This window comes from Poecilia mexicana, unplaced genomic scaffold (genome assembly GCF_051168715.1).
Source record: "Poecilia mexicana isolate PSO_F unplaced genomic scaffold, ASM5116871v1 scaffold_15, whole genome shotgun sequence".
In the NCBI taxonomy this organism is placed as follows: Eukaryota; Metazoa; Chordata; class Actinopteri; order Cyprinodontiformes; family Poeciliidae; genus Poecilia; species Poecilia mexicana.
In genome coordinates, this window is record NW_028263384.1 from 17,920,587 (window position 1) to 17,933,178 (window position 12,592).

A 12,592-nucleotide genomic window follows, 5' to 3' on the forward strand; every position below is an offset into this window, starting at 1 on the left:
TCCTACCTGAGCGTCGTGTATTCGGACAACAGGAATGTGGAGCTTCCTGTTATGCTTCGGAGTGGCCATGCTGGACAAGATGATGGCCTCCTCCAGCTCCTCCACAGGGGGACGAAACTCTGTGCCACTCAGGGTGGTCTGTGACCCAAAACTCCTCTCTAATGACAAACCTAGAGTGCTCTGACTCAGGGAGCCCTGTCTGTCCTTTAGTGAGTCTGCAAGGAAAGCAGCCGAGAGAGATTACAAACCTTAACCCTGAAGTGGCCGTACTATGGAGATTACAGAGAAGACATAGCAGAGTAACTCTTACGTTTAGGCTGTGAAACGATGAGCTCTACTTCGTCAGGACTGTTCTGAAGGATGGCAGCAGCGTCGCTGAATGTGACTCCCTCTAAACTGGTCTTGTTAAGAGAAATGAGACGTCCACCTAGAAAAGCAGCATATTCCAAATAGGTACTGGTGAAAAGTTGAGATGTTTATCACACTGAATCTTCGATTTTTTGTAAAGTCTTACACAAAGGGCTGTGAAAAATTGTTTGTTCCCTTTTCTGCCTTTTTTTTTGTCACTGTTAAAGGTTAGAATGTGTTTAAAAAAAGGAAAAAAAAGAAAAATTCCGTTTTCCAGCTTTGACTTAAAGTGCATTGCATCATTGACTTTCTCCCTATCAAACAAATCAATCTAGCTCTGGTTCTGACACAACTGAAGGAGCTAAAAATTCTGTTCTAAATTTTGAAGAAATGTGTCAATCATGATTGGGTTATGCATCAGGATAAATCAGCAAGTTCACCTCTGAGTGACACAAAAATGTCTTGATGGAGCCTAGTCAAAGTCTGGGCTCTGCTCTGGGCTGACGTTAAGAAAGGCTGTTAATGCTGAAAATCTGCTCGGTATTGATCAACTAAATAAATTCTGCAAACAGTATTAGGCCAAACTTTCTCTAATGTAATATAAAAGACTTTTAATCAGTTATCCAAATATTTGATGGAGGTTGTTGCTGCCAAATGTGGCAGAACCAGCTGTTGGGTCTGTGCAGTTTTTATATATATATATATATATATTTTTTTTTTTTTTTTTTTTTTTCTTTCAGTGGGCCTTTCTTTCTCTGACTTTTCACATGTACTCAGCTTATCATTGTCTCACATTAAAATCAGCGAAAGGATCTATAACAGTTAAGTGTGACAGAAGAATAAAAACTGAGAAATCAGGATCAGGAGGAAAAAATTTTTCAGGGTTTGTTTATTTCAAAAGTAAATCAAATGTTTCTCATTCCACCTTACCAGGTTTGATTCGTCCATCTTTGTCTGCAGGGCCATCAGGCACAATGGAAGCAATGAATATCCCCAGGTCAAGTTTTCCTGTGTTGTCCTCTCCTACTATCACAAAGCCTGAAAAAAAAACATGGCAAGAAGGCAAATATTACCTGCTAAAGAATAAACTGCAAAAATCACAACCACTGTAATCTTTTAATTTTTTATTTTTATTATTTTTTTAATATTCAAGTGAGTTTAAGAAATACTCACCAAAACCCAGTTTGGGATCTTTCTTCAGTATCACACAAACTATTTCTCTCTCAGGTGGTGTCCGTGTTGGAGTATCAACTAGTAGAAAAAAAAATGTATTTACTTATAAATGCACTTACTATAAATTGGATTGTTTGTTCTTAAAAGAAAAAAAAAGGATTGAGAGGATCCTTTAATAAAATAAAAATGAAAAAAGTGTTTATCCTAATGGAGATGACCAGTTCAGGCTGAGTCTCCTACATGAGAAGTAGATGTGTTTTAACAGAATTTGTGAGATTTGTCTTCCCGATGTCTGTGTTGGAACTCTACAACATTTCCATAGTTAATTAAGATCAATAATAAGGACAGAGCCAATTATCACCAAAACAAGAAAAAAAAATATGATTGCTGTGTTAATTTCTAACTGTAATCTAAACCTAAACAAACAAACTTCATTACAAAGTACAAAGCTTGACTTGACTGTTGTTTGTACTTTGGTTGTTAAATCTGTGCAACTGTACGTGTAGAAAAAAGGTTAATCATTGTCACCTCTTAGAGAAGAAGAGGCATCAGAGTCCAGCTTTTGTAGTGAGATGCTGGACAGCCGTCTGGGAACCCCTGGAGAGCTACAACAGATGTGTGTATATCTATTTATATCACAACAATGCCAGTGACCAAAGAGACAGTTCTAGTTATCACCATCAACATCATCATCATCAGAGATTACCTCCAAGACTGTCGCTCTTTCCCATCCCTGAGGTCTCCCGTTCCAGGCAATTCCTTGTTCAGATCTCTGCCCATCTCTCTCCTCATTTCTCTCTGCAGGCGCAGTCGAGCTTCCAGCTTGGCAGTGAGATCGTCGCAGGACTTGGAGAGGGAGTCGGCCTGGCCAGATGTCAAACCTACATGGTTCAGCATGCCCTCTGAGCAAGATATCCGCTTCAGGCTCATGTTACGGGCCCGGTAGGCAGATATGTTTTCATCTGGAGAACAAGAGAGGAATTGTTTTTATTTTTGTCTTTGTTGTGACATTCCTGTTCAGTTCTTTTTTTTTTTTTTAGTGTGTGTGTATTAACAGTGGAAAGTACGGTAATATATTTGGTGAAATAACTAAAGCCGTCCCACCAGGTATCATTGTGTGGTTGAGCTGTCGAGACGTCATCTCGCTGTGAAATTTGTGCTGTGCTGAGCAGAGGTTCAGGAGGTACTGTGCAATTTTAGAGGTTTCTGTTACAAAGATGTGCTTTTTACCGCTGGGTCCACCGCACTCTATGATCAGCTTACGACGCTGAAACACAAACACAGGTCAGGGTCATGTCTACGAACTGTAAATCTACATTTTGTTTGTAACACTATAAGTGAAGATTAAAATGTAACAAAATTATGAAGTATTGCAAAAATTCTCATCTCAAGCATTACTTGATACACCAAAAGACACTTTATGAACAAACACAAAGTGTAATTCATAAATGCAAATTAAAAACATGAAAAATGTGGCATGCAAATGTACTTGACTCCCCTGAAGAAATTGGTGGGATAAATATTAGCCACAAATCTGGTCCTTTATGGAGGAATAGGAAGAATGAAAATATGGTTGAAGGAAAGCTGCTGTTCACAGTCACTCTACATTCAAATTCAAATGCAATAACACTTTATTGATCCCAAAGGGAAACTTAATTTTGTTGAAACTCATATTAATTCAAATTCTTCAAAGAGTTATTGTAGCTAGTGATGGATATTGGCAGGGAAAATCTCTTGTAGCGGTTTGTATTACAGCAAAACACAACTGGTGACACATTGGCAGTGATTAAAATCACTGCCAATGTGATTGGCAGTGATATATTGGTATGCTCAGACAAATGCAGATTTGTCTGAGCATGAAATGTACTACAAAGTCCCATTTTCAGTTCACCACATCCCTGCCAGCATGCCTAAGTGGGCCCCATGTGGGGAAAAGGAGGGCAGGCCATATGGGTCCCATATGGGTTTTTTCCGCGGGTTCCACGATGACTCCACATGGGTTTGCCCATGTAGGGCCCATGTGGGCTGTGGCCCTACATGGGCAAACCCATGTGGGGCCATCGTGGAACCCGCAGACAAACCCATATGGGACCCATATATCAGCCCTCCTTTCCCCCACATGGGGCCCACCTAAGCATGCTGGCTGGGATGCAAACATGTTGAAGAAGGCATAATTTTGTTGCAAAAAAAAAAAAAAAAAACTTCCTTTGCAACATTTTCTAGAAAAAGCTTGAAACAAAATTTAAGTGGAATGTCACTTATTATTTTACCCCAGTGGATATAGAGTCTGTCTCCCTCCACAGAAAGCGCCTGGTGACAGTTCGCAGGTGGTTCTTTGTCTCATAGACGATGATTCCTTTGGCGCACACTCCCAGAACTAATTCTCCTATCAATGGTCTTTTCTCTCTTCCTACGCGATGGAACATAACTCCATACTCCGGCAACTGTTGGACAATCTGAGGGGGGATTATTGTGAAAGAAAGTTCACACAATCACCTCTCAAATTAGCATGTCATAAGAGAAAGGTAAGGGAAGGGTGCATTTACCTTCAGGTACTCTGTTTCTGCCTCCTCTGGCAGCAAATGGGCATGACTTGCATGTAGTCTCGGCAACTCCTCTCTGATGATGGGTACAGCGAGTTTCTCCAGCATTCTCTTGGATACATAATGCTCAGGTTGATAATAGTCTTTGCCATACAACTAGACAGACACACACAAAAAAACACACTATTGGTCACACTCTGACTCCTAACGTAGGTGTTTAAAGTTGCAATATTTCATTATTTTTCTGTGTTTCCTCTGTACCTCTGCCATATAATCACCAAACTCAGCCTGCAGAGCGAGAGCAGCCAGGAACAAGCCTGTCTCCTCATTACAGTAAAGCCTGTCCTCCAGGATATCTTTACGCAGCTGTAAGTAATACTGGTGCCGAGTCAGTCTGTGCCTAGACAGTGAAGGAGCAATTGTTATTCAGGTACTATTTACTGTCGCTGAGTAACAATTATTGATGTCACATCTCAGATATATATTGATGAATAAATACAGCATGAAATAAAGGATAAGAAACTGAGTTTAGAGAGCTGAGTTTAAACTTTCAATGAATGTCCTATTAAATGATGTCAAAAAACGGCACATTTTACAGTGTGAAAGTGTTCCTTCTCAATTTTTCAGCTGATTTTTTTTTTCACTGACATTTAGCTACACTACTCAAAAGCAAATAATGCGGAAAAACGGCATCGACTTGAAAAAGCTGCACTTACAGAACGAAGGCAATATCATCGACAAAAAACTTGACTCGAAGAAACACCAAGAAGGAAGATATCTGCCCTTTTTTCCAGCTGTCAGGTGCAACTTTGGAGATTTTTGTCTCGTGATCCAAAAAGAAATATTCATCGTCTGCAAAACAGAACAACGACAACGACAACAAAAAGTATCAAACCCTTTCTTTGTCTCTCTGCAACTGCTGTGGTAATTCCTATGACACAAATGTTAAATTAGAATCATATTTATGACATTTTAAATATAATTTCTGATTTGTTCACGTGCATACAGACAGATTAGGTCCAATTTGACATGTCCTCTTACCATCTAGGAAGGAAAGACCAAAGTAAAAGTGCTCCACCAAGTTTGCGTGAGCCACCACCATGTCAAACACATCTCTTGCCCTGGATTTAATGTCACAGCGAACAACCACGCACTGTCCATTAGGCAGCACTACAGTCACTTCTCGCTGAGAGGAACTTGAATGGCCCTTTTTGGACTGTGGTGTGCAAACACAGAGAAATGCATGCACATAGAAAAAACAACAACAACAACAGACACACTGAGAAGGTTGTAACAAACGTGCAACTAAGCATGTAGACAGGTCAACGTGCGAGAACAGCAACTTAAAAAGTGCAGAAGAACATACAAATACACCGATAAGGGGAAGATAGAGAAACAGGAGGACTTGAAATCAATCATTTACCACGATAGATCCTGGAAGCTCAAGAAGAATTTGCTGCTCATCTGGCATTCTTACAAACTCTGGACCCAATGCCTGAAATATACAGCACATAATTAAAAACCTTACAGAATATTAAACCTATTTTATGCTGTTTTTCTTAACTCTGTTGCTAAATTCAATTTTCCCCACTGTTAACAAGTTTGATCTCAAAAAAGGGTCATATTCTCTTGCGTCTTTTGCTCCTGCAAAGCATTTAAAGTCTGTCTATCACAACAACAAAAAAAAAGCTCCTGTTCTTACCTTAGCTTTTCTCTGGCTCAGGCTGAGTGAAGATTCGCTGAAGGTAATGGAAGGACTGTGAGATCTGCCTGATGCCTTTGGAGAGAAATTGTGGTGGGGGCTCCTACCAATCCAGCTGCAGTTGCTGTCCCTGCGGCGTACCCTCCGAGGGAGCCTGGCGGGACAGAGGCAGGGTAGGAAGGACAGAATGAGTAATCGTTGTGTGGACGAGCTGAAAAGTCAAACAACACCAGCGAGAGTCACGTCCCTCCAAAGTCAGACGATGAGAGACAAAATGAGGAGGGGGAAAATGTACTTGCATTTCTGTTTGGAAAATGACTTTCACTCATTCTTTTTGTCAATACTAAATTAACTTCAAACTTTTGAAGGAACATTTTAATTTTCATTGCTCTTTGGGGAGGTCAATTTTCCCATCAATATACTTATAACTTCAAATGATTTTCTAAAAAGTAAAAAAAAAAAAGATACAAAAGTTTATACATCGCCACTAATAATTGATTAAATATTCCTAATTGTCTCTTGACCGTATGCTTCTGACATAATTCGGCTGTTGTTGTACTGCTACACCTCCTTTAAAGTTGTTTGTTTTCTTTGAGCATTCTCCAAAAATTTTCAATATGAGATGGGGACTTTGGAAATGTCATAATCTGTTAGTTCATTTCATCATTTTTTTATTTTTTTTTATAGACATACATGGTGGTGGTAGCGTAACAAGTCATTTGGTTATAGCTTATGAGTAAATCTGACTCACATAAACCTTAAAAATGTTCCAACCTTCACTTTGATGAACATTTCTTACTATTCAGGAATTTGTCATAAGTCTTACCAGAATTATGCCAGAAGCTGTGCGGCTTTTGCAAAGAAACATTTAACCAAATATTGTTTGGGATGCCGTTAAGATTTGAAAAGTTTGAAAATAACTTCCAACTTGTGAATGAAAAGCTTGTATTTAAAAAAAAATACAAGTGGATGGTTGTGTTATTTTATGCAAGAAAATAAAAAGAGTAGAGTAAAACCTATAAAGTCTCAAACAAATATGACATTCATGACCACGATGAGTGTATTGAAACTTCTGACACAAGCAGTAAGTATGCACCGCTTACACAGAGATAATGAAAATAGTAGAAACCCTCTGTCTCCCAGTGAAGATGCGCTGATGCGCACAATACATGCCTGTCTAAAGAAGACTGGTACAACAGCGTGGGTGAGCTTCTTGGTCTTTGCCTCCAAGGTCTTTGAGGTAAACTCCCTAAACCGGAAAAATTAAACAAATTCCTTCTATACATTTTACTTTATGTCATGTAAAGAAAACAACAACTGTGAAATTCTGAGATAAGCAAGTATAAGACAATAACTTAGAAACAACAAAGAACAGCTCTGAAGCATCGTTTGTGTCATGTGTTTACCTGACTTTGAGTCAGAGTCCGTTGAGTACCTCCGCCCTTCAGCGCTTCCTTCACTGAAGTCTGATAATGGCCCTCTCTTCCCTGTCAGGCAGGTAGGAGATGAAAGATGACAGCAACGTTTGATTTTTGTCAGCCTCCGAGCTCCTTTAAGACACTTATGTGTATGAATGCAACTGAAGGATGATGACGGTTTATTCTGGAGCATCCTGCATGTTCTGTATCTGATTACTGGCTCCAACTGGAGTCTAATCCCAGGCTTGCTTGAGGTTAAGATCTTAATCCTGTTGACCTCTGTTCTATCTTGAGTCAAAATGTAACTGAAAGGTAATTTCTAGGATAATACACATGCGTGAGTTAAAGTTTTATGCAGTTCAAGGCACAACTAAATAACTTGTATCGTTTTAACTGCATACAAGAGAAGATTATTTATCAGAAGCTAAAAAGGCGTACTCACTGTGAAGTCTCTCCCTGATCATCTGGCTCCTGCCGCTCAGAGGAATGTTGCTGTCTGGCAGAGAACCATCCACCTAAAAATAAAGGAAAGCCGCCATGCCTTTTCATTTTTGACACATAATGTATAACACTGGTTGTAGAGAAGGTGCAAAGCCAGAAAGGAAGAACATGCAGTCCTAAGTTATCAACGACTCACTGATTCGTGAAAAACCTCCTCCACAAGCTGTCGAACAACTTTGGTGGGCGGCAGCAGGTTGGAGGCTTTGTGCTGGGATTCGCAGGCCTCCAGAATTGAGGTGAGGTTTACCCTGCGGTGGGCCAGGTCCTCACACATGCTGAGGAGGATGCTGTTGAGATGGTCACTCAACTGAACTGGCTGGAAAGGTTTTAAAATATCATTACAAATGGCTAAACCAGTTGACTGTGAAACCAGGAAAAAAAAGGAAAAGTTTTGTTTCAGGGATTCCTACCTGATTTTGAGGTAGCTGAAAATCAACCGACCAGTAGAGAGTCATTCCCAGCGAATATACCAACATCTGTGTAGCAAAGTATATTTGTTGAGGAACAACACAGCATGTTTAAGACAGAGATAGCTGTCCTTGGATTTGACATTTACTACACTTTTAACTGTTTTTCTAAGTGGACTTTAAACATTTACACTTAGAACCACCAGTGTGTTCAAAACAGTTATTTATTCCTTATATGGCTTTGGATATGCAAAATACAGGAAGCATTTGGCAACACTAGGTTGTCTAAGTCAAGTTGTTTATCTGAATGGCAGATAAATCTGTTAAGATTTCTCAGAAAAAAGAGATGAAAAAAGGTTTAAATAAGGTCAATTTTCTAATTCAGAAATTCATATCACAACTTTAAATATTGATTTTATACTGATTACATGTTTGAAAAGCTGAACTTTAAAACAACTCTCTTCAGATATGAGATGGCTGTTAAGCATTATCATGATATACAGTTGACATGTTTACAACTGAAAAATGTTTTGGACATCTAAATACCATTTAAAAAAATAATTAAATAGATTTAATTTATCACTGGTTATGAAACATGACTTGCAACGATTTCTCCTCTGGAAGTACATCTTTTCAAGAAGCTGAGATCAGAGGGTCAGACTGAATATCACAACTCAAGAAGAAAACTTGTCCAATCGGGTCAGAGAGAACCAATCAAACTTTTGAAATCTGTTTGTAATTAATCTCCCCTTTAAGAATCCATTGAGCTGATCTTAGCTTGTTACCAAGAGGAGTTTCCGATTGTCATGTTAATAAAATTTCACTCATCTATCTCAGGGAATAGACTTTAACACACTTTTGTTAGCTTACAAATCACTGAACGACTTAACACCAAAATAATTGTAAGACCTGTTGTCATTGTGTCAACCTTCCAGACCTTTCAGGTCTTGTGCTCCTGGTGACTTTCATTAATAATAACTGGAACATCATCAACTGTAGTCTGCTTTCCAGCTTTTTGCCCCTTTATTTTACCACTGCAATGTAATGTTTCTTACTTGTTTATTGTATGTTTTCATAATGCAAAATAATTGCCTTGCAGCAAATATGTGCTAGCCTTTCCTTGTTAGCTTTCTAGCTTTCAGTAAGACTAATTCTATTTTAAAACTATTTTAAAAAACACTCATGTTCCTCAGATGCCCACGGAATCAACAGGATGATAGATTTTGCCAAAGGAAACTCTTATCCACCCAGATGATAACCAGGAACTTTTAAACAGCTGTATAATGATTTGCTATGTTGTTATCGGCTGGTTTGTTTAACCACACAACTGCAAATAGCCTAGCAATGTCCAGCCATCGTATTGCAAAGGACATAGACAAGTTCTGTATCCCCAAAATGAAAATGTGTATGTATGAAATCTGTGCTTCTACCTCAAAGAAAAGAACAGAGCTTGTGAAGATGCTGACATAAGTTGAAAGCCCTGCATGGACTGAAAACTCAGTCAGACAGGAAGAACCCATTACTCGAAAACAACATAAAGTCTAAGGGGGACATTTGCAAGCCTGGAAACACCATGCAAATCATGAGGTATGGGGGTGGCAGCATTTTGTTGTGGGGCTGTTTTGCTGCAGAAGGAACTGAAATGACATTATGAAGAAATGTTTAAGCAACATGAAGACATCAGCAGTGAAATTAAAGAATGGGTGCAAATGGGTCTTCCAAATGGACAATGCCAAAAGCATACAGCTAAAGTGGTTACAAAGTGAATTAAGGGCAACAAAGTCAATGTTATGGAGAAACCAAGCAAAGCACTGATGTCAGTGCAATAAAAAGATTCTAGGCAGAACTTGAGCAAAGTGGCCAAAAATCTTGACTAACTCACACCAGTTTAGTAACAAACTACTGCAAAAACCATGCCTGGTATGCTTGTATGTAAACTACTGAATGTAAAAAAAGTTAAAAGTATTTCCTAAAATATTATCTAGCAAATTATTCTTTCATTTAGGAAACAAAATGACTTTGGTCACCAAAACTGACCCAAAGGCAAAACCAATTTCTGATTTTACTGGAAAAAAGAAAATATATGTTCCTCTTTAACGCAGTGTATGATTACTGCATGTATCAGCTGTATCTTTGAAGGCATTTTGTAAGTTCTTCTGATTTTTTGTGTGAATTAAAAATTCTATAATGTATTTAATTTGTTTTAAAATAAATTTATTTCTAATTTTATTAAATAATTTACTATACATCCAAATCCACAATTAAAAAAAATATGTTGCCTATATCAGCCACTAGGCGGCGTATTTACTCCTTAGTTGACCTTCAGTTTCTCGTGTCCTGAGATTTTGCATTCACATCTGCTTATCAGAGCCCTGACTTGGTAATCAGTTCTGTCAGTTGTAAGGTGAAAAGATCCTGATATAAAAAATAAAAATAAAAAAACCAGCAACAACAACAACAGAAACCAGCAACTGCTACATAGCTGCTGCTTCTACCACGAAGGTCTTTTAATCTTTTAAACGAGGTGGTAAGACAGGGATTAGGACCCAAGCACTGACCCTATCAGTGGCAGGTTTGGTTGAGCCGGCACGGTCCTGCAGCATCTCGGGAGCAGCAAATGCAGATACCTCATCTGATAGGCCACAGTTCTTAAAAGCTAAGGTGCCAGTGGCTGACAACAGCAAGGAGGTGGGGCTGATGATGCTGCACATGTTGTTGTGACCTGAAAAAGACGAGAAGTCCAGGAAAATAGCATGCACAAAGATGTCATTCCACAACTAAGTGACTGTGGGTCAAACTCATTTCAAAACAACACCGGAACGACAACGAGGTGTGGTCACAGCAAAGACGGGCGTTATGTGAGCCAGTAATGAGGAGAGGCTATCTGAAACGCTTTACCCTTATAAGAGACATCCATTAAACACTCTGCAGCACCCAGCAGCAGGGACCAGATCTCCTCCTCCAGCAGAGGTCCCCCCCGAGCCTCCAGCACCTCAGCTAATGTAACAAATGTGCTGCTCATTCTGGCCACATTCCACACACACACCTGGAAACACAAAGAGCACAAATAAAACACGAAAAGCTGAGATGTCATTCTTAAAATATATACCGGTAAATCAGATCGATGTTTTGTAACGTTAAATGGAGCTAAATACAAAGAAAATAAAGAAACTCCCCAGATTGGAAAAGCACTGGAATGATTATCAGGTTTTCAGCAGATACGTCATTTGAAGCTAAGTGACACAGTAAACATGCATGTTGTAAAAACCCCACAGATCATTAGTTTTTATTAAGATGCACTACAGCAGAAGCTAGGATTACTGTTCTGACATTGTAAAGAGAGAATCCTTAGAAATAAGATAAAAAATAACAAACAAGCATATATGTTTAGCTATTGCTAAACATATATGCTGGATTTTCCATGGATCTCAGCACTTTAATTAAATTACACTAATCAATTACTGAGGTAGTTCTTTTCAAGCAGCATTCAGCTGTCATGTTTGCTCCATCAGATCTTTTTTTTTTTTTTTTTTTTTTTGTTATTTTCACTGTTTATCTACATCTTTCATTGCGATAATACAATTGTTGGTCTGCTTTTAATGTAACAAAGCAACTCAATTACTTTAGGCCTCAATTAATCCCTCTCTTTAAAATGAACTTGTCCTTGGCTTACAAGATTAAATGTGTGGCAGAATAAAACAAACACACTTATCACTAATTACATTGTAATGCCAAGAGTCACAATGTACTGATTTGAAATCCTACTTTTTAGTGCTGCCGAGTGCATTGTTATTGTGATAACGTTTACCAAAATCTCCTATAAGAAGCACTTAGGGCAGCCAGTGTTGTACCACTGTTTTACAGCCATAGTTTGGCTCTAAACCATGTCATTGTAGCTCTGACTGTTAAGAGTAGTCAAAGAAGAAAACAGGAGGTTCACACAGTCATTAGTGAAAACCTCAGTAGATGTGCTTCTTCAAAATGTTATTTTGAGGATATAACTTTTAAGGAATGCAACAAGCACCATGATGTGTACTAGATTTACTAGCTGATCTTCAAAGCAAGTTCTGAAAACTTGTTTTGCACTTGACTTTGTACCAACCGGTAGAGCTGCACAATATATATCAAATCAAAGTCGCCTTCTTATCATCAGTATGTGCAAAACTGCAACAGTAAAGGATTGTTTGGATGCTATCTTTAATAACAATTTAAATTTCAAGGGTCTTGCATTCACACTTTGTGTCCCAGTAATATTTTTAGGCAGCTGCATCCACTTTCCACACTCTCAATCTCCTCACCTCATACTTTGGTGATGGAAAATAAGGAAGAGCAGGGAGACTTGAGCTTAACTGCAACTCAAATTTCCATTACAACATTCAAAAGGTTTCTAATATCAAGTAGCCCTATCATTGAATTTGAAAGCATTTTTATAACAAGGAAAAAATGAGAACATTTAGAACTAGAATTAGTATTTAACTATATTATCTAACTATTAGTATC

At 38.5% G+C, this 12,592-nt stretch overlaps 1 protein-coding gene across 2 annotated transcripts in view; it reads right to left on the reverse strand.

Annotated features, from left to right (window-relative positions):
• ptpn20 (protein tyrosine phosphatase non-receptor type 20) overlaps positions 1-11,234 on the reverse strand; it is a 29,577-nt gene extending 18,343 nt beyond the window's left edge. For both annotated transcript variants that reach the window (XM_088013100.1, XM_014982511.2), the window contains exons 1-21: positions 10,991-11,234; positions 10,651-10,814; positions 8,096-8,161; positions 7,822-8,001; positions 7,627-7,699; positions 7,173-7,253; positions 6,940-7,015; positions 5,767-5,920; positions 5,488-5,559; positions 5,106-5,280; positions 4,781-4,916; positions 4,326-4,464; positions 4,068-4,220; positions 3,792-3,977; positions 2,626-2,788; positions 2,228-2,483; positions 2,050-2,126; positions 1,522-1,599; positions 1,279-1,386; positions 311-427; positions 7-215 (exon numbers count right to left, since the gene is read on the reverse strand). In XM_088013100.1, the coding sequence (XP_087869226.1) occupies positions 7-215; positions 311-427; positions 1,279-1,386; positions 1,522-1,599; positions 2,050-2,126; positions 2,228-2,483; positions 2,626-2,788; positions 3,792-3,977; positions 4,068-4,220; positions 4,326-4,464; positions 4,781-4,916; positions 5,106-5,280; positions 5,488-5,559; positions 5,767-5,920; positions 6,940-7,015; positions 7,173-7,253; positions 7,627-7,699; positions 7,822-8,001; positions 8,096-8,161; positions 10,651-10,814; positions 10,991-11,186 (2,859 nt within the window). In that variant the 5' untranslated portion in view covers positions 11,187-11,234. The remainder of the gene's footprint in view (positions 1-6; positions 216-310; positions 428-1,278; positions 1,387-1,521; positions 1,600-2,049; positions 2,127-2,227; positions 2,484-2,625; positions 2,789-3,791; positions 3,978-4,067; positions 4,221-4,325; positions 4,465-4,780; positions 4,917-5,105; positions 5,281-5,487; positions 5,560-5,766; positions 5,921-6,939; positions 7,016-7,172; positions 7,254-7,626; positions 7,700-7,821; positions 8,002-8,095; positions 8,162-10,650; positions 10,815-10,990) is intronic.
• Positions 11,235-12,592: the final 1,358 nt, after the last annotated feature.